Source organism: Macrobrachium nipponense, chromosome 2 (assembly GCF_015104395.2).
Source record: "Macrobrachium nipponense isolate FS-2020 chromosome 2, ASM1510439v2, whole genome shotgun sequence".
Classification (NCBI taxonomy): Eukaryota; Metazoa; Arthropoda; class Malacostraca; order Decapoda; family Palaemonidae; genus Macrobrachium; species Macrobrachium nipponense.
Window position 1 is genome coordinate 95,191,088 of NC_087201.1, and position 18,948 is coordinate 95,210,035.

Genomic DNA, 18,948 nt, shown 5'->3' on the forward strand with positions numbered 1-18,948 from the left:
CAACATAGATCGTTGGTGATTACCCACTGATTTACATAATTTTGATATTTCTCTTACCTCTCTCCCTTTCTTTCCTTATAAAAGGAAAGAGGCCCATGAGTACGTAATAGCACATGCGTATGTAGGCCTAGCTGTAATCCATAGTCTAGTAGGCTACATATGTACAGTAGTACATATACTACATATATTTTTAGGCTAATGTTGTAAACTAACTTTGAAACTGTCTTGAATTTAGTTTAAGGTGATAGTTGAAGACATATTTGGTGTCTGAACTAAAGTAGGCAGTTATGAACATTGGAATAGTGGTCTTGGGTGGGTTAACTATTAAAGTAGGCAGTTTTAAGCAATTTTTGAAGGGGGTACCAGGATAACACGGGATTGCCTGTACTATTAACATTTTTAAAATGAGTAAATCATTGTTATAAACGTTCCAGGGGTCGTACATACCTAAGAGCAATACTAGTTGTAAAAGGGTGATCTAAGATGACTTATTGTGTTTTGGGATGATTGTTTGGAGTGTATTTTTATTTGAATTGATATCAAATTGCTTTAATATGATAATTCCAGATATATTTTTTTTGAACTATTAAATTAGGCAGTGAACTTTTAAAATTGACAATTACATAAGCATTTTAGTTGAAGGGATACAAGTATATGGCAGTTATAAGCACTTTTAGAGGAGATTTTGCATTTGCACAATGGGTTCTGGAACCTTTCCTGCAAATAAGTGGGGAGTACTATATTCTTTTTAAACATTAAAAAAAAAAAAATTAACAAAATTTGATTTTGGCTAGTATGTACTATGTTTGTTGTCATGGAGACTGATATTTAGTATGTATGTACAGTGGAACCTCTACATACGAAAGTCCCTACTTACGAAAAATCCAGGTTACAAAAGAAAAGATGAAGATTTTTTTGCTTCTGTGTACGAAAATAATTCAGGTTGCGAAAGGGTAAAGTCCGAGATTCGCCCGGGCCGCCGAGAACAATTTTAAAACTCGTGCGCCGCCAACTGAGTAGACTCACGACCATCCTCCCACTCTCCCATTGGTTCCTGATGCTAGTCACTGCCGTAAGATCCTGCTCTGCTATTGGTCAACATCTGTCCCATCATCTCTCTACAAAAAGGCATCCTTTGACCACTTCGTCGCATCAGCGTTATCATACGCACGTGCAATTTGTTCGTTCACATAGATTTCATTTGGTAACGTAAATTCATGTTAGTAATTTCGCTTTCTTCATAGTAAGTAACTTTATCGTGTTGTGTGTGAACTTAATTAACTTATGTTATTAGCCATGGGTCCCAAGAATGTTGCTGAAGTTCACGGAAAGAAGAGGAAGCTTTCTATGGAGACAAAGATGGAGATAATTAAAAAGTATGAAGCTGGCATGCGGTTGAGTGTGACTGCTAAGGAATACGGCCGAAATCCGTCGACAATAGGCACCATTCTTAAGCAGAAGGAAGCCATCAAAGCAGTTACACCTTCCAAGGGAGTGACTATTTTGTCCAACAAGAGGAGCCCCGTGCACAATGAGATGGAGAGGCTGCTTCTTGTATGGATTAAAGACAAAGAAATCGCTGGTGATACGATAACCGAGACGGCAATCTCCCACAAGGCCAGTGCTATTCTTGGTGACCTGATTGCCCAGGCCAAAGACAACGGAAGAGAAGGGAAATCGACGCCAACCGCAGACTTCAAGGCTTCTCGGGGGTGGTTTGATAAATTCCGTAAACGGACTGGCATCCATTCGGTGGGGAAGCTGCCAGGTCAGTCACGAAAGTGGCCGAAGCCTTTATTAAGACGTTCGACGAGATGATGATCAAGGAAGGCTACAGTTCTCAGCAAGTCTTTAACTGTGACGAGACTGCCCTTTTTTGGAAAAAAAAAATGCCTCGTCGGACGTACATCACATAGGAAAAGCAGAAGCTACCCGGGCATAAGCTTATGAAAACAGGCTTACGCTTGCACTTTGCTCCAACGCCAGTGGGGATTGCAAGGTGAAGCCCCTACTCGTCTATCATCCCGAGACTCCTTGAGCCTTCAAGGCCCACAAAGTGCTAAAGGAGAAGCTTCTGGTGATGTGGAGGGCTAATGCAAAAGCCTGGGTAATGTGACTTTTGTTCACGTAGTGGGTAAATCTGTGTTTCGCCCCAACAGTGAAGAAATTCTTGGAAGAGAAGCGCCTCCCTCTGAAACGTCTGCTGTTGTTGGACAATGCCCCTGCTCACCCTCCTGGCCTCGAGGAAGATATCCTAGCAGAGTATTCTTTCATCAAGGTTCTTTATCTTCTGCCTAACACCACCCCTCTCCTCCAGCCCATGGACCAGCAAGTGATATCAAACTTCAAGAAGCTGTTTACAAAACATCTTTTCAAGAGATATTTCAACATCACCGATACCACAAACCTTAGCTTGCGTGAATTTTGGAAGGAGCATTTCGATGTCGTGATATGCATCCGACTCATTAATCATGCTTGGCAGGAGGTTTCGAGGCGAACCTTGAATTCTTCATGGAGGAAACACTGGCCTGATGCCATATCCGCCCAAGACTTCGAGGGATTCAACGTGGGCAAAGTTGATGCAGATTCAGAAACAGTTGATGATCCTGAAACGGTTTCACAACCAGATCTTGATGAGATCGTTGCACTTGGCAAGTCAATGGAGCTGGTCGTCGCCAAGGACAACGTCAATGACCTTCTCGAGGAGCACCAAGAGGAGCTTACGATGGATGACCTGAGGGAGTTGGAGGCCATGCATTATAACGTCGTTCAAGAAGTTCTCTAGCAGCGGCAAGGAGGAGGAGGACGACCTATGACAACGGCAGAAATTAAGGATGTTCTAGCTGCTTTTCATAAAGTGGAATCATTTGTAGAAAAGAGACACCCTGAAAAGGCTTACACAGGTCGTATGCTTGCGGAGTTCGATGACGTTTGCCCGAGTCGTTTCAGGAACATTTTGAAAAGCAGGCAGAAGCAATCTTCCTTGGATAATTTTTTTAAAGAGGCCTTTAGATGTAAACAAACAGGAAGGTCCAAGTGATACGAAAAAACAGTAAATTGAAAGAGGTGAAGAAATTGAAATTTTCTAAAAAATGTAAAGTAAAAAAGTAAAAAAAAAAAAAAAAAATAAAAATCAGAGGAAAAAAAAAAATTTAATTTTAAGTTTTTTGTAAAGTTAAGTGTTAATGTTTTCTGCCATTTTTTAATGTTTTGTAAAGTTAAGTGTTCATGCTTTCTGCCATTTGTCCTCCTCCTTTGTTGCCACTTTTGGACATCACCTCACTCGAAAGGTAAGGTTCCACATTTTACTACATATGTACATACAGTATTTCTTGAACCCTGTGCACTAATACACTTTATTTACAGGTACAGTAAAGGTTAGGTTAGGTATTATTGAATGGTCTAAATTGTTTTATTTCATTGTTTATTGGTCATTTTAACTTTATTATAAAATTGACTGTGGTGTTTTTGTAGGATGGATTAGGCAATTTACATGGAAAACGAAGTTCAAGATACGAAAAAATCAGGTTACGAAGGCCGCTTCAGAATGGATTAATTTCGTATCCTGAGGCACTACTGTATTATGATTTACAGTAAATCTTTGGAAAAGTTATATAAACAGTTACTCCACTTGCCATTCATATATATACATATTCTATACGTATACATATTTTTAATGCACTTTATAGTATCATACATGGCTAAAATAGTTATGAATTTCATATAATTAAAAGAGCAAGTTATCATACTTTTACATTGTATAACAGTGAATTAGTATTTTTTATTAAGTAACAAAAATATTTTAATTTCACTTAAATTTTACTAATTTTTTTTTTGGGGGGGGACTTTCTAAACATATGATAAAGATCAACTCTTTAAAATGATACCCAATTCACTAACATAACACAAAGTATAATGTTATGCAGAGCAATCAAGGGAAATTTTTGCAAAGCATTTTTGCTGTCAGTGAAGGGTGAGTGTTCCGGCACAGATTTAAACTATAATCCTCAAAGGGTTAATAGTTCCTTTTTTTAATTTCAACATTTAAATTTCCACTTATTAAATATTTGTTAAATCACATTTTATTTGCAACCACTTAGAATAAATATATCTGGAGAGTTCTATTTCTAATCCACTCAATTTCCTCCAGAATGTTTTACAGCACCTCTCATGATTTACTTTAGACTCATAGCATCTCATGCAATTATCCAATTTTTACATAGACGAGTAGTATTGCCTGAAGACAATGCCCACGATATTAGTAAAGGCAAACACCACTAATTCTTACCGAGCAATCTGTCCAGTACGTATGGAAAATTGGTTGACCTAGGATGGTACGTGTTGCATCTTTTACTAGACATTCTTCAGAAAAAGGAACAAAGTCTACTTCTACATGGACACACCTGAAAAGGAAAAGAAAATGAAAGTACACACAAGAATATTAAACAATTCAAAGCATATGTTACTTCCCTTGTACTTAGGAAAAAATGATAAGCGTCAGTATAATATAAGCTACATAAAATACCAGTAGTATTTGTGATTATATTAAAACTCGGACTTTAAGTTCCAAATTTATATTTTCAGTAATTAACAATAGACAGCAGCCCAGCTGAGGTCATTTGTCCCAAGTGGTGTGGCTGTGCAAGCAGTCAAAGCAAAAATGGCAGAATGTAGAATATTGGGCAGTTAGGAAACATGATATTGTTATTTTACAATAAAGTTTTGTACATACTTACCTGGCAGATATATACTTAGCTTACGTCTCTGACGTCCAACGACAGAATTCAAAACTCGCGGCAAACGCAACCGGTAGGTCAGGTGATCTACCCCACCCGCCGCTGGGTGGCAGGTGGTATGAAACCAATCCCCCTTTCCAGTCATATTTTCTCTTCCACCTGTCTCCTGAGGGGAGGCTGGGAGGGCCATCAATCGTATATAACAATAACAATATCATTTTTGTACATGAACTGAAATCCGCCAGATATATACTTAGCTGATTGACACCCTTGGTGGAGGAAAGAGACAGAGCTAACAAGGAAAAAGGGGAAACAACATCTGTTGTAGGATACTAACAACCTTGGTTCTTACCTGATAAAGGCTGAAGACTTCATAGGTACTGTCTATTAGTCTGCAAAGCCTGAAGAGCTACAGCGAGGGCGTGACCTACAGCTGAAAAGACTCTTTGGGTCTACCGAAGGGATTTGATATCCGCTTACTCAGTAGAATCCAAGTCGGATCATGTCAATGGGGATTCGCCCTCTTAAATGACAGAGCCTGACCACTACCAATGCAGGGAGCTCTAGCACAAACAGATCACCTAACCATTTTAATGTTAGCAATACGAATAGAAAGAGATGCCTACCCGCATCCTCTTTCAAACACCATAAAAACACAATACAAACAACTAAGGGAAAATTTTTTTACAAAGGATATGCTTCAGCTCCCTGCCCCAGCACCGAATCCGCCGATACGTACGGGCCTAACGCGAAGCACTTATGGTAAGTAATCTTGACGTCTCTAAGGTAGTGGTTCGCGAATACTGAATTGCATCTCCAGAATGTTGCTTTCATCAGATTCTGGAGTGACATATTCTTGTTGAAAGCCAAGGACGTAGCAATGGCTCTTACCTCGTGAGCCTTGACTTTCAAAAGCTTTAACTGATCCCTCACCCGGCCAAGCCAAATGTGCTTCCTTCACGAGGCTTCTAATAAAGAAGGACAAAGCATTTTTAGACAATGGTCTACTGGGATCCTTTACAGAGCACCAAAGTCTGTCCTTAATGCCCTTAAGAGACTTCTTCCGCTGGAGGTAGTAATCTTTAAACTCCTCACAGGGCAAAGAGTTCTTTCCGGCTCTTCCCCTACCAGGGGAGCTAAGCCTGGAACCTCAAAACTCCTTGGCCAAGGATTTGAGGGGTTCTCGTTCTTAGTTAGAAAAGAAGGAAGGAACAAACAAATCACGGAATCTCCTTTGAAACCTACCCTTCCTTCTAGAGCATGAAGCTCGCTAACTCTCTTGGCAGATACTAAATCCAAAAGAAACAGAGCCTTCTTCATAAGATCCGTTGAAAGAAGATGACTGGGGTGGTTCAAACTTCGAGGACCTCAGGAAACGAAGAACCACATCCAGATTCCAGCTCGGAATTTCAGTTGAGGGTTTCTTGCAAGTTTCGAAAGATCTTAGCAGATCATGTAGATCTTTGTTGTTGGAGATATCTAGGTTCCTGTGCCTAAACACAGCTGCTAACATGCTCCGATATCCTTTGATGGTTGAAAACTGCAAGACCGCATTTTTCCCTGAGAAAAACCAGGAAATCTGCGATTTGGGTCACAGAGGTACTGGAAGAGGAAAGCTTCTGGTTTTTCTGCACCAACGGCGAAAGACGTCCCACTTCGACTGGTAGACTCTAAGGGTAGGGCCTTCTAGCTGAGGCGATAGCCTTCGCTGCCTTAGCTGAAAAACCCCTTCGCTCTGACAAGACTTTTGAAAGTCGAAAGCCAGTCAGATTGAGAGCGGGGAGGTTTTTGTGATAACTGTCGAAGTGGGGGTTTGTCTGAGCAGATCTACTCTTTGTGGAAGAGCTCTTGGAAAGTCCACCACCATTCCAGTACCTCTGTGAACCAATCTTGGGCCAGCCAGAATGGAGCTACCAGCGTCATTCTTGTCGCTTCCGAGGCCGCAAACTTTCTGAGTGTTTGACTCAGAATCTTGAATGGAGGAAAGGCATAGACGTCCAGACCTCTCCAGTCTAGAAGGAAAGCATCCACTGACACTGCTCCTGGGTCTGAGATCGGGGAGCAGTAGAGGTCTATCCTTTTGTTCTTTGCTGTCGCAAATAGGTCGATATGAGGTCTGTCCCATAACCTCCACAGGTCTTGGCAAACTTCTGAGTGCAGAGTCCACTCCGAGGGGAGCACTTGATTTCCTCCTGCTCAGGAGATCGGCACTGACATCCTTTATTCTCCCTGTAACGAACCTGGTGAGGAGAACGATCTTCCTTGCCTGAGACCACAACAGCAAGTCCTTTGCTGTTTCGTATAGGGAGAAGGAGTGTGTCCCCCCCTGCTTTCTTATGTAAGCCAAGGCTGTGGTGTTGTCCGAGTTGACCTGAACTATAGCATTTCGGACGTGGGGCTCGAAGGCTTTTAACGCCAACCACACTGCCATCAACTCTTTGTTTGTTGATGTGCCAGGACACCTGTTCCCCCTCCCAGGTGCCTGACACTTCTCTTGACCCTAGGGTCGCACCCCAACCATCTCCGACGCGTCGGAAACAATACTTGGTTCGGGTTTGGCATGTACAGAGACAGACCTTCTGCAAATCGGAGAGGGTCTGCCCACCACAGAAGGTCCTTCTTGATTCCTTTTGATATCATGAAGGAGAATTCCATGATTCTAGAGCGAGACCCCTCCAATTCCAATAAAGGAAGAATTGGAGAGGTCTGAGATGCACCTTCCTAGGATAAACGAATTGCTCCAGCGAGGAGAGGTTTTGGCCCCAACAGACTCATCCACTCCCTCGCTGTGCATGCATCTTTCTCTAGGAAGGTCGTTAGTTTCTCTCGGCAACGAGCAATCCTCTCTGGTGACGGATATGCCCGAAAATCCGGAGAAACCATCCGAATCCCCAGATATATCAGCTCTTGACTGGGATTAATTGTGACTTCTGGAAGTTCACCAGAAGCCCCAACGAACTTGTTAAAGTAAGTGTCTTTTGTAGGTCCTCCAGACATCGTTCTTGTGAGCTTGCTCTGATCAGCCAATCGTCTAGATAGAGAGACAGCCTCACTCCCTCCAAATGTAGCCACTGCGCTACATTCTTCAATAAACCCGTGAAAACTTGAGGGGCTGTCGCAAAGGCCAGAAGTCAAAGAAGGCCCTCTGAAATTGGAAGAATCTTCCCTCCCATCGAGGAATCTCAAAAGAAAACTTCCGTGAAGAAGAATGGATAGGCACATGGAAGTAAGCGTCCTGAAGATCTAGGGACACCATCCAGTCCCCTGGACGAAGAGCCGCCAACACTGAAGAAGTTGTCTCCATGGTGAACTTCCTTTTTCTACGAAGACATTCAGGGCGCTTACATCCAGAAACCGGTCTCCATCCTCCTGAGCTGGTTGGGAACTAGGAACAGTCTGTTGTAAAAACCCGCAGAATGAGGATCTTTCACTAGTTCTTATCGCCTTCCTTCTCCAGCATAAGATCTACTGCTAGAGAGAGGGCTTGATTCATGATGGGGTCCTTGTACTTGGCTACCAACTCCCTCGGAGTCGTCGTCAACGGAGGTCTTGATAAGAAGGGAAATGAGGTAAGCCTTTGCGGACAATCGAGAGTGACCAGTTGTCCGCCCTTTCTGGGCCCAGACGTCGGCAAACTTCAGTAGTCTGGCACCCACTGATGTCTGGAGAACTTGAATACTACTTCTTCCCTCTGATGGATATAGAGAAGGTCTTCCCTCGTTTTAGCGGGAGTCTTAGAATCCTCCCTTAGAGGAAGAAGAAGCTTTTTCCTTGGCAGGAGGGACTCCTCGAAAGGGTGCTCCTGCCTAACTGGAGGTCTCTCTCTTGGTTTTAGCCTGGAAAGAAGTGTGAGGCTTCCTGGTAGACTGGGCTAGCATGTCCTGTGTAGCCTTAGCTGAAAGGGCACAAGAAACATCCTGAATGATCTTTTTAGGGAAGAGTTGAGGAGAGAGCTGAGAATACAGAGAGAGGCTCTCTGAGCATGAGATACTGATTTCGTCAGGAACAAACAGTAAACAGATCTTTTCTTGATTACTCCCGCTCCGAAAAGGGAAGCTACTTCACTCGATCCATCTCTCACTGCTTATCCATACACGAGAGAACACTGATAAGATCCTCAGGTGAAATGGAATCCGGGGTCTGCGTCTTCTTGGCCCAAAACGCCCAAAGACATGTCTAGGAAGTTAAATACCTCCAGGACTCGGAACATTCCCTTCAGCAGGTGGTCAAGCTCATTCATCCCCAGGTCGTCTTAGCAGACTGAGGGCAGAGCGTCGAGAGGAATCCACCAGTGAAGAGAAGTCCGAGTCTGCCGAGGAGGGAAGAACAAGGCCCAAGGGTTCTCCCGATTCATACCAGAATCCTAGCTTTCCAGTTAGCTTAGAAGGATGAAAGAGAACACGTCTTCCCTTTCTCTTCCCTCGAAAGAAGCCACTCACCAAAAAAAACCTCTAACGCGCCTTCTTCATTAGAGATTGCAGGCTTCATCCTGACACAGGATGAAACCTTCGAAGTTTTCGAGGTTGAAAATAACGATAGAGGCGAGGGCGGGGCGACAGGAGAAACGGCGTCTCCGAATTCCTGAAGCACAGGTCCGTCAAACGCTTGTATGAGGAAACGGAGGAATCTTTAGGAATTTCTTCTTCCGAGGATCCTGTTCTACTTCCGCCGAAGATCCTTCCTTCACGATCCTTACGATGATAGGCTGTCTTGTCCTCAGCCGGAGAGTCCCAATCCTTGGAAGAACGTCTGGAAGAACTCTGACATCTAACCGGGGAAGTCATAACTTCCGTTGAGATTCTGCCTGAAAACTCCTTCTTGTCAGGATGAGGGCGTACTCTAGGCTCTTGGCGCCTAACGAACGCAGGGCGAAAATCTGGCGAAGAGCGCCTACTAGGCGAAATGCGTCTATCAGGCTCCCACTGGCGCCTGTCTAAAGGAGAGCGGCTGCCCTGGCGAAGAGCGCCTGCCATGCGGGAAGCGCTTATCAGGCTCTTGGCGCCTGCTGCGAGGAGAGCGAATCTCTGGCGACGAGCGCCTACCAGGAGAGAAGCGTCTGACAGATTCCCGGCGCCTAACTCGAGGAGAGCGAAAATCGGTAGAAGATCGCCTTGTAGGAGAAGAGCGCCTACCAGGCTCTTGGTGCCTGCTAAGCGAAGGGCGGCTGACAGGAGAAGAGCGCCTGTCTACCGAAGGGCGTCTGGTCACAGGAGAGCGGAAGCCTGAAGGCGAGCGGCTACCATGAGAAAAACGCCTACCAGGCTCCTGGCGTCTACCAGCGGGAGAGATCCTGTCTCGAGACGAGTGCCTGTCCGGAGAGGCTCGTCTACGGGAAGCATGCCTCTCGTCCGACGGAGAAACGATGTCCGCAGGAGAGCGCCTGTCCGTTGAGAGAGCCCCTCGTACTACGATCCAATCCTGGAGAGAGGGCGGTTACTGACAAATAGCGAAAACCTGGAGAATTGAATTTATAAAATTTGTGGCGATTTGCCACGCGCCAGAGCCAAAGGCCATTCAGCGCATATATATCAACGGGATATATTTACTAATAGAAGATACATTTATATAATTAAATCAAATGATTAAAATCAAATTCAAATTAAAATACTTAATTAAATATCATAAAACAAATGGATTTCCTTAAGAAATTTAAAAATCTCCTCTGTGGGAGCACCCTCTCCTAAAATATCTGACAAAAGTTTGTTGATGAAACCAAACCGACGTCTAAGATTAAAATAAAGAGGACAGTCAACAAATATATGCCTCACTGTAATGCCAACATTACAATTAGAGCATTGAGGAACCTGCCTCTCTGCTCCACTAGTTAAAAGATACCTGTGTGTTAAAAATGTATGCCCTATACGCAGGCGTGTTAAAACTATACTAGATCTTCTATCCATCCCAACAGAAGGTGACCAGGGATGAACAGAAGGTCTGATCGATTTCAGCTTTAAATTGTTATTTAAGTTGGACCAGTGATTCTGCCACTTAGTCCTACAAAATGATTTAATAAAAAGTTTAAAATCTTCACAGGGAACCTTCACAGAGTGGGAAGCCCGGGAGGAAGCTGCCTGCTTAGCGGCTAAAATCAGACATAATGAAATTCCAAGAATAATCAAAAGAATAATAAAAAAACCGGTCCACAAATCGCAAATGCCAAGCCAAAGGAGGAAGGTACTTCACCAAAAATCCGATGAAACAATCCAGGGCGAAAACGAGTAATAATCTAAAATCGAGAGGTATCGACAACAGATGTAGTCGACACCGGCGACAGAAAATATATGACTGGAAAGGGGGATTGGTTCATACACCTGCCACCAGCGGCGGGTGGATAGATCACCTGACCTACCGGTCGCTTTGCCCGCGAGTTTTGAATTCTGTCGTGACGTCAGAGACGTAAGCTAAGTATATATCTGGCAGGAAAGTTCATGTACAAAACTAGCTGGTGAAAGTGACTAAACCATATTTTTAAGGTGCATATATGTTGTTGAGTCCTACAGTTCAGGATGATCAGATTCTGAATGAAGGAACAGTAAAATTTAGGCAATAAAGACAAGCCATAAAGAGTTTCCAGCCATTCAGTACCTATGGTAATGAAAAGATGGAGTTTGAATGTTGGATAGCCACATAGAGAGATTCAGAAAATAACATAAAGAGATTCAGAAAATAACAAACAGATTCAAAATACAAATGAGATGAAGTACAAGGATCTAAAAGTGAAACTGGAAGAAAATCCAGTTGCACCAAGAATTAATTGCTAGAGAAGTTTGGACTACAAAATGGAGACAGAAACTGGAACTGAAGTAAACAGCTGAAAGGTAGTGCAGCTAGATGTCCAAATGCTGATGCAAGCAGCCTTTAGTAAATGGTACAGTGTATCACAAGATGCACTGACATTGCTGCCCAGGGAGCTTGCTCTGTTTGAATGTTGCTGCCCCTGATCTTTCAGGGAGAGGGGAGGGTGACTTCCCCTGTGAGGGACGAGGCAAGGTGTCATACATTACTGTTTCTCAGCAACATATGCCATATCATCATCAGCCATGTTACTTCCATTGATTTCCATTCCTGGACCTTCTACATCTGCTGCTCTCAACTCTCATTCAAACCCTTTTTGATAGAGTCAAAGGTGTTTTTCTAAAGAAATACGGCTGTAATGAGTTGCTGACATAGAATAGATGTTGTATATCTCCATCCTCCTCCTAATTCTTGTCCTTGTCATCTGTTTGTTCCATCTCTGTTGGATGTTCGAAGATGAGGAACTTCATTGCTCCACAGTAATCACCCCCTTCCACATCCACTGTTGGCTGTGGCTCAAAGATGGCTACCAGGAACTGATACAGCCTGTAGCCAATAAATTCCTGCATAACATCCAACTCAAAAGGAAATCAAGAATGCTTTACAATACAGGGATCAGGGATTTCCTTTGTTTAGGCTTCTGAAACAAAACAAAAAAAAGAGGAGGAAAGAAGTGATAGACTGAAGATTTGAGGACTTAGGTGATTGTGAAGAATTTGATCTGTGAAATATGTCTTGCACAAAAATGCAAATGCATCAAAGAGAAATTTGCATTGGGAACAGACTTGCCCAAAGTTCATAGCTTATGTTTTATATGGCTATTCTTGGTTGTAATTACGTTTTTCATACATCCAACCTGCATATGGAAGGTTGGAGCCTGGAACGATCTATTTCCATAAAATATTTGCCAAAACAAAATATGTAATGAGCCATTCAATAAGTGTCATAAACACCTGAAAAAGATTCTTCAAAAACAATTATCTCAACTAGAGATCAAGCTGAGAAAAATATGAACAAATAACTTTTGCAAGGATGGACTGGCATACGGAATATTATGACATAGCCAAAGCACCAGGACCCTAAGGTCATTCACCAATAAATATGATAAAGTGGTGAGATAATATGATATAAAAGATGAACACTCAAATTAAATGGTTCATTTCATTCACAACTTTTAACAGCCACTCATACTCCTTTCATTAGTCATTCATTACAGCTACGTACTATGGTGATTACATCAATACTGTACGATACGTAAATGGATTCTGTAAGTGAAATAATAATATGTTATAGACATTGTGCTTTGTTTTATCTTTAAAGTAATATACATATATACTGAGAGAGAGAGAGAGAGAGAGAGAGAGAGAGAGAGAGAGAGAGAGAGAGAGAGAGAGAGAGAGAGAGAGAGAGAGAGAGAGAGAGAAATAGTCAATAAATTTAAGGGAGGTGGAAAGGGCTAATCCCAATACGATGTAAACCAAGTTAATGTAGTAAATCAGTTTTTTATGTTAAATGCATCTATATGTAATCACGAAAATACTAACATGACATAGCAAACCTAGCTTTCTGTTTGGAGTTACGTACGTGTCCTGTCATTCTAAACTATCCACATATTTTAGTTACACTCTATTACAATACATAGTACAATTCTAAAATATGTAACTGTACAGTAAACATCATTTCAAAATCATCTTACTACACCGGAAAATATCAACATACATAAAATGTAGGCAAAGAATGATGCACAAAGCTACGTAGGCCAAAGAAAATGTGTCTGAATGGTAGGGGATACTATTTAAGAATAACAGTTGTCTGCTGGTACATAATTTTGTAAATGACTGATATGATATTAGGGTGTTCTGAGATGATGTTTTGAGGTATATTTTTGTTTGATCTGTCAAGTTCAGTGATCAACTGTTAAAATGGGCACTTATAGACATTTTAGGGGTATATATAGCCCACTTAGTAACAGTAATAGGCAAGTACTGTAATGTAAGGTTACTTTGGGTGTTTTGGGATGATGGTTTGGGGTGTATTTTTATTCAAAATATTAAATTGTTTTAGTACGATAATTTAGGATATATTTTTGTTTTACTATCAAATTAAACAGTGAAATGTTAAATTAGACAGTTATATTCATTTTAGTTTAAGGGGTACTGGGTATTTGGCAGTTACAAGCCAGTTATAAGCATTTTTAGAGGGGATTTTTGCATTTCTGCGGCAAGTTCTGGAACCTATTCCAGCATAAAAGTGGGGGAGCACTGTACCCTCTAACCATTTAAGGTTTTAAGTAAAGCAAATGATTGAATTTTTATAAGAAAAAATACTCTAACAGCATGGGCATGGGAATGATTAACTTGTAAGACGAAATTTCCCCTTGATCAAACTTTAAACGAAATATGATAGATTTTAGCAAAAAAAATATGTAGATACCCCACTAAACAACCCTGACTACTATCATTAAGAAAAAAGGAGGAGACTGGGTGCCTATTCCTTAAAAATTTACCTGGATGGTCGGCCTATGAACGTCGCCACTCAACACTCTCCTGGCAATGAGGTAACCAATCAGCCTGCAGACCAGTAAAGAGAGAATTGTCTCCAGCATCTATAAAAGAATATAAAAGTGTTTTAGGTTTGAATTATCTCCAAATAAATCACAGTAGTATTACTCTGTTATAAGTGTGTAGACTCTACACATCACAGGTAAAAATCTCAAGTGAAGTGAAAAATAATCCTTTTTTTATCCTATTTTAAGAAATCATGGGAAATGTCTACATCAGACTAAAACATCCCTGGTCAATTATTTTTATATCCTGAAAATAGAGTAAATTATGACCTAAAAGTTTTAAAATGGCATTAACCCTTCAGGGATGGATACCCTCATATGACATGCAATAACAGATTTTGGGTGGTGGACAGATTCACTTATTGTGAGCATCAATATTACGTGCTATTAAATCAAGAAAATTACAAATGGGGATAAGAATCTGAAAGAAGTCTTACGCTACCAGCACACAAGCAACTTTTTATTACCAGTTGTCACAAAAAAAAAAAAAAAAAAAAAAAATAAAAAAAAAAAAAAAAAATTTAAATAGAACAAACATCTACTGGGGTGCCCCCACTCGAAAAATGTTTCTTGTGGTGGTAACAAAACATTGGAGGTAGTTGTGCCTGGAGCAATTTCTCCAACAACACAAATATTGTCAGCACCTGTGGCCGACGACAGAAACCGTTACTTCAAATGTGACACAGCACACGAGCAACTTTCAGTTGGCGCTACCAGCGCCTCCTGCTCTCAAGTTTTCAGTCAGCATCAAATATCAATACGAATGTTTTGTCACCAGCATCAGAAAGGTCTGTGAACTTATGTGACACTGACCTATTTGAACTGTCTTAAGATAATTATCATCTTCATCAAAACTAGTCTTTAGTGCATAATGGATCGCTATATACTTTCTGGGCTCAGCTCGTGTCGGCCTATGAAAGATCCTTAATATCATTCTTTCTAGGTAAAATTAGCTAAAATTACCAGAGAAAAAAAAAAAACAATTAAGAAAATGTCAGTAAACTGACTCGCTCACTCTTAAAAAGAAGTGTCGGTATGAAAACTATGGGGCGAGTGTGGAAGGAAACACCACCACGAGACAAACACCAATTAGAACTTCCCATCAGAATCCCCCAAGAGAGAGCTGATACCAACGGCGATGCAGCCTCTACTACTACTACTAGAGGACGCCACGGACAGCAGCGCCCCCCAGCGGACATCCTTAAATTTAGCGCTACGTACAAGACGCATTTTTCTTGTGTGTGCTATATCAGGATTTATCTTATTTTCTACGATGGAACGCTCTGCAATTGCCACGGCTAAGTTAAGTAACTCATAAGTAATATTTTTTTACCCCCTTTTTATCTTCCGGGTACCAGTATTTTCCTCTTAATAGGTCATATACGGTTCCCCGGTTGTCTCGTGGCGGCCATGCTGCCTCGTAAGAATTCCCGGTCCTCCATACTGGGACTTCTTATACTTATGGGCTTACTTTATTACATTCATTGTTTTACATCGAGTTTTAGCTAGTTTAGCCCTCTTACCATTCTCTTAGTTCGGTATTTAGGGCTATTATTATTTTATTCCGGCCCAGCATCCCGGCTCTTGCTCTTCATCGGCTATCGCTGGCTCCGAGTAGGCTTCTGTTTCTTGGAACAGTCTGCCTCCTCCTGGGCTTCTGTCTCTTTTACTAAAAGTGTCTCTTCCATCTTTTCGATGTATTTTTATTTTATTATAGTTTAGGGTGTTAGGCTAGCCTAGGTGCTTGTTCCTTGTATTGGTTCAGTTGGTTCACGTGGCCCTCTCACGGTTGTGTTGCTCGCGGGCCTAGGCCACTTGCGGTCACGTGTTCCATCGCACCTTACCCTGCCCCTGCCCTCCCTTTCTGGTATAGAGGAGCTGGGGGACCCCGTTGGTTTGTCTTGACAACCTCAGTCGCCTTCTCTCACTACTACTCGGAGGTGGCCAGGGGTTCCTCCCAGCGGGGGGTATAGGGCGACCACTCATGAGGTACAGGGTCTCCATGCGGGTAGTCGGTGAGGCGGGGAGGAGTAGGCCCATCCCTCCCCCCTCTCTCGCTCCCGCCGTGCCTTGCCGAGACCTCCCTCCCCCCCTCCCCAGTTGCTCAGCCACCCTCCTTGCTATACGAAAGGAGCCTTCCGTCGCAGCCGGGGCACCTTTGGTTATAGATTACTGGCTCCGCTAGCGGGCGGGTGGGCACTACTAGTGGGTCGGAAAATTGCTTGCCTACTATATCCTTATATCTCTCCCCCGCTACCGGAAGGGAGCTTACTTCTTACCTACGCACTCTTCTAGTAGACGGGCGGAGAGAGGTTTGTTTTATTATTATTATTATTATTTTAAGGATATACCCTAATTGTACAATATTTTACAATGAATTGTGTAATATTTTTATTATTATCTACCATCCCCGCTATTTTCCGTCGTGGTTTCCATTACCACCACTCCTGGTTGGTTTCCTTTTGTGTCTCCGCCATCAGCGGAGCCATAGCCTAGGATACCAACCTGGTTACCACACGTATTTTGGCGGGGCTCTGGTTTAATCTAACTTTATCGCTCCGGCACCAGCGGAGCATCTGTTAGACTGTAAGTGTTTACTTGGTACTCATGTACTTTTCCACTTACAGGCTACCAACTGCCAGGTCCCAGCCTGTAACGCGACGCTCTTCGACCCCTGTGGACACGATGAGTGTAGGTCTCACGCCCCCTGTGCCACGTCCTACAACGAGACGGTCGTCTGGCACCCTGAAGCCTGCGCCATCTGCTACGACCTGTCGGTCAGCTGGGAGATGGGGTGTAAGTCGTTATAGGCTTACTTATCATTTTACTAACAACTTTTAGTCATAAGTTTGTTAACCCTGTTCCACCATTGGCAGCTAATCTCGCCTTTCTTTCAGGCTACCGGTGTGAGGGAAGTCGCCCTCGCCACCTGAAAGCGTGGGTGGCGGCGTTCGGGAAGAACGCCGCCAAAGGCCAGCCCTACATTCTAGATAAGAAGCTGGCCGTCCAGATCTTCCCCGCGGGCAAGTCAACGGGCTACGTTGATCCCTTGTCCGCTGCCCCGCTGATAGCCTCCATCCAGCAAGACCTCCAGCAATCCTTTGGGGTCGTAGCCTCCCAGGAGTCGGTCCCGGACGTCGCTGCCCTGGACCTGAACATCGAGCCTATGGCGGTAGGGGGGAGAGGATTTGTTGGTTGAGGTAGGTGTGTCGGGCGCCCAAGGTCTTTCCTTGGGTGCTTCTGGATCTTCTCCTGTACCCTCTTCTAGTGCTTCTTTCCAAGGCTTTGTGGGATCTGAGATCCCTACCCGCTCTCCCGCTCTCTCTGTACCCCCAAAGGCGAAGGGACAGAGAGAACCGAAGACTCTATCCAAGACGACTTCTAAGAAGTCGTCTTCGTCTTCTTCGGCTAAGAAGTCGTCGACTTCCTACGCCGATGCGGTGAAAGCGAGGCCGAGCTCTTCTCAACCAAAGAGCTCCAGAAGCAAGGCTTCGAAGGAGAAGGCTCGCGCTCCCGCCGAGTCACTGCCTTCTCCCGCCTCCACCGCTTTTCCACTCCGGGCTACGCCGGTAGGGGTAGCAAGCACTAGCACCTTTGATCCCTCTGCTTTTTCAGCAGGGGTGATGGAACAGGTGGGCGTGCTGGTGGGATCACAAATCTCCGCACTGGGGTCACGGTTCGAGCAGATGTTTGCACAGTTGTCAAACACTCTGTCTCAATCTGGCCAATCAATCCAGGATCTCTCTAACAGAATGAGAGAAAATGAGGACCGAGTAGCTGGGCTATCTCAGGTTCCTCCCCCAGTCTCCCCAGCGTCAAGCACTGGGATTCTTCAACTCCCGCCATATGACTCTTTGCCAGCTTTCTCTATGGAGAACCCATGGAGAGTAGCTGCCTACGCTCCATTCAAAGATGGAATGATCTCTATCTCGGAGTGTGGAACTCGAAGGATTGAGGACTTCGAGTTTTACCCTCCGGGTCTGACGCAGCCTTTCATCGGTTATGCTAGGCTGACGCCAACGGCTCTGACGAGGGAGGACAAGATCTCCAAGGAGTCGGTCTTGTATAGTAGAGATCACGCTCAGCGGGAATGGGTTCACTGCCTTGAGGACTGGGAGTGTACGAACACCAAACTCCAGGCCTACAAGAGTCCCTTCACTATTTTCGCGACGGAAGAGGAGGTTTCTCTTCCGTTCGCCACGAAATTAGTGGAGAAGTCCCTTCAGGCAGTCCTCAAGGATGAGCCCATCCCACAGTTGAGGGAGGCGGAGTCTACTTCTCCGCTCTTCCCGGCTTTCGGAGAATTTGTGGGAGAACTTGCCAGCTAGTTTTCACGCTGGTAAGCCTCAAACCGGACTGCGCTATGGACCAGTTCGGCGAGAAACTACCAAGGCTGCCGGATTCCCTAATCCAGGCAGAGTTTGATGCGCGAACCAGGTTTGGCAGGTCCCTCAATTCCCTTATAATCACGGAATGGCTGCCCTCTCTTATGCTACGGAACCGCTGTTCAAGATTCTGGCGAAATCTCAGTTCCAGACGGTTCTAACGGACGCTTTTGACTTCTTCCAGGCTAGGAGGAACTGCCGGAAGCATGTCCTACAAGAGTGTACCATTAGGCATGAGCCTAATAGACTCTTGGCCGCTAGCATGTGGGGAGCGGATCTCTTCCCAGAGTCCGCGGTGAACGAGGTACACCATGAAGCTGCTAGGCTCAACCAGAGCCTCAGAGCTAGGTGGGGTATTTCCTCAAAGAGGAAACAGGAATCCGTTCCCACTGCTGGCAAGAAACAGAAGAAGGCTGGTAAGAGGTTCAGCCATATAAAAAACTCCAGCAACAGCAGCAATTTGTGC

The 18,948-nt window shown here is 43.7% G+C and overlaps 1 protein-coding gene across 1 annotated transcript in view; it reads right to left on the reverse strand.

The window, feature by feature from the left end:
- The window catches only part of LOC135221255 (trafficking protein particle complex subunit 10-like), a 432,269-nt gene extending 417,238 nt beyond the window's left edge, over positions 1-15,031 (reverse strand). Inside the window, 4 exon segments of the mRNA XM_064259071.1 lie at positions 4,289-4,403; positions 14,038-14,053; positions 14,056-14,136; positions 14,911-15,031. Of these exon segments, the coding sequence (XP_064115141.1) occupies positions 4,289-4,403; positions 14,038-14,053; positions 14,056-14,136; positions 14,911-15,031 (333 nt within the window).
- Between the last annotated feature and the right edge of the window lie 3,917 nt (positions 15,032-18,948).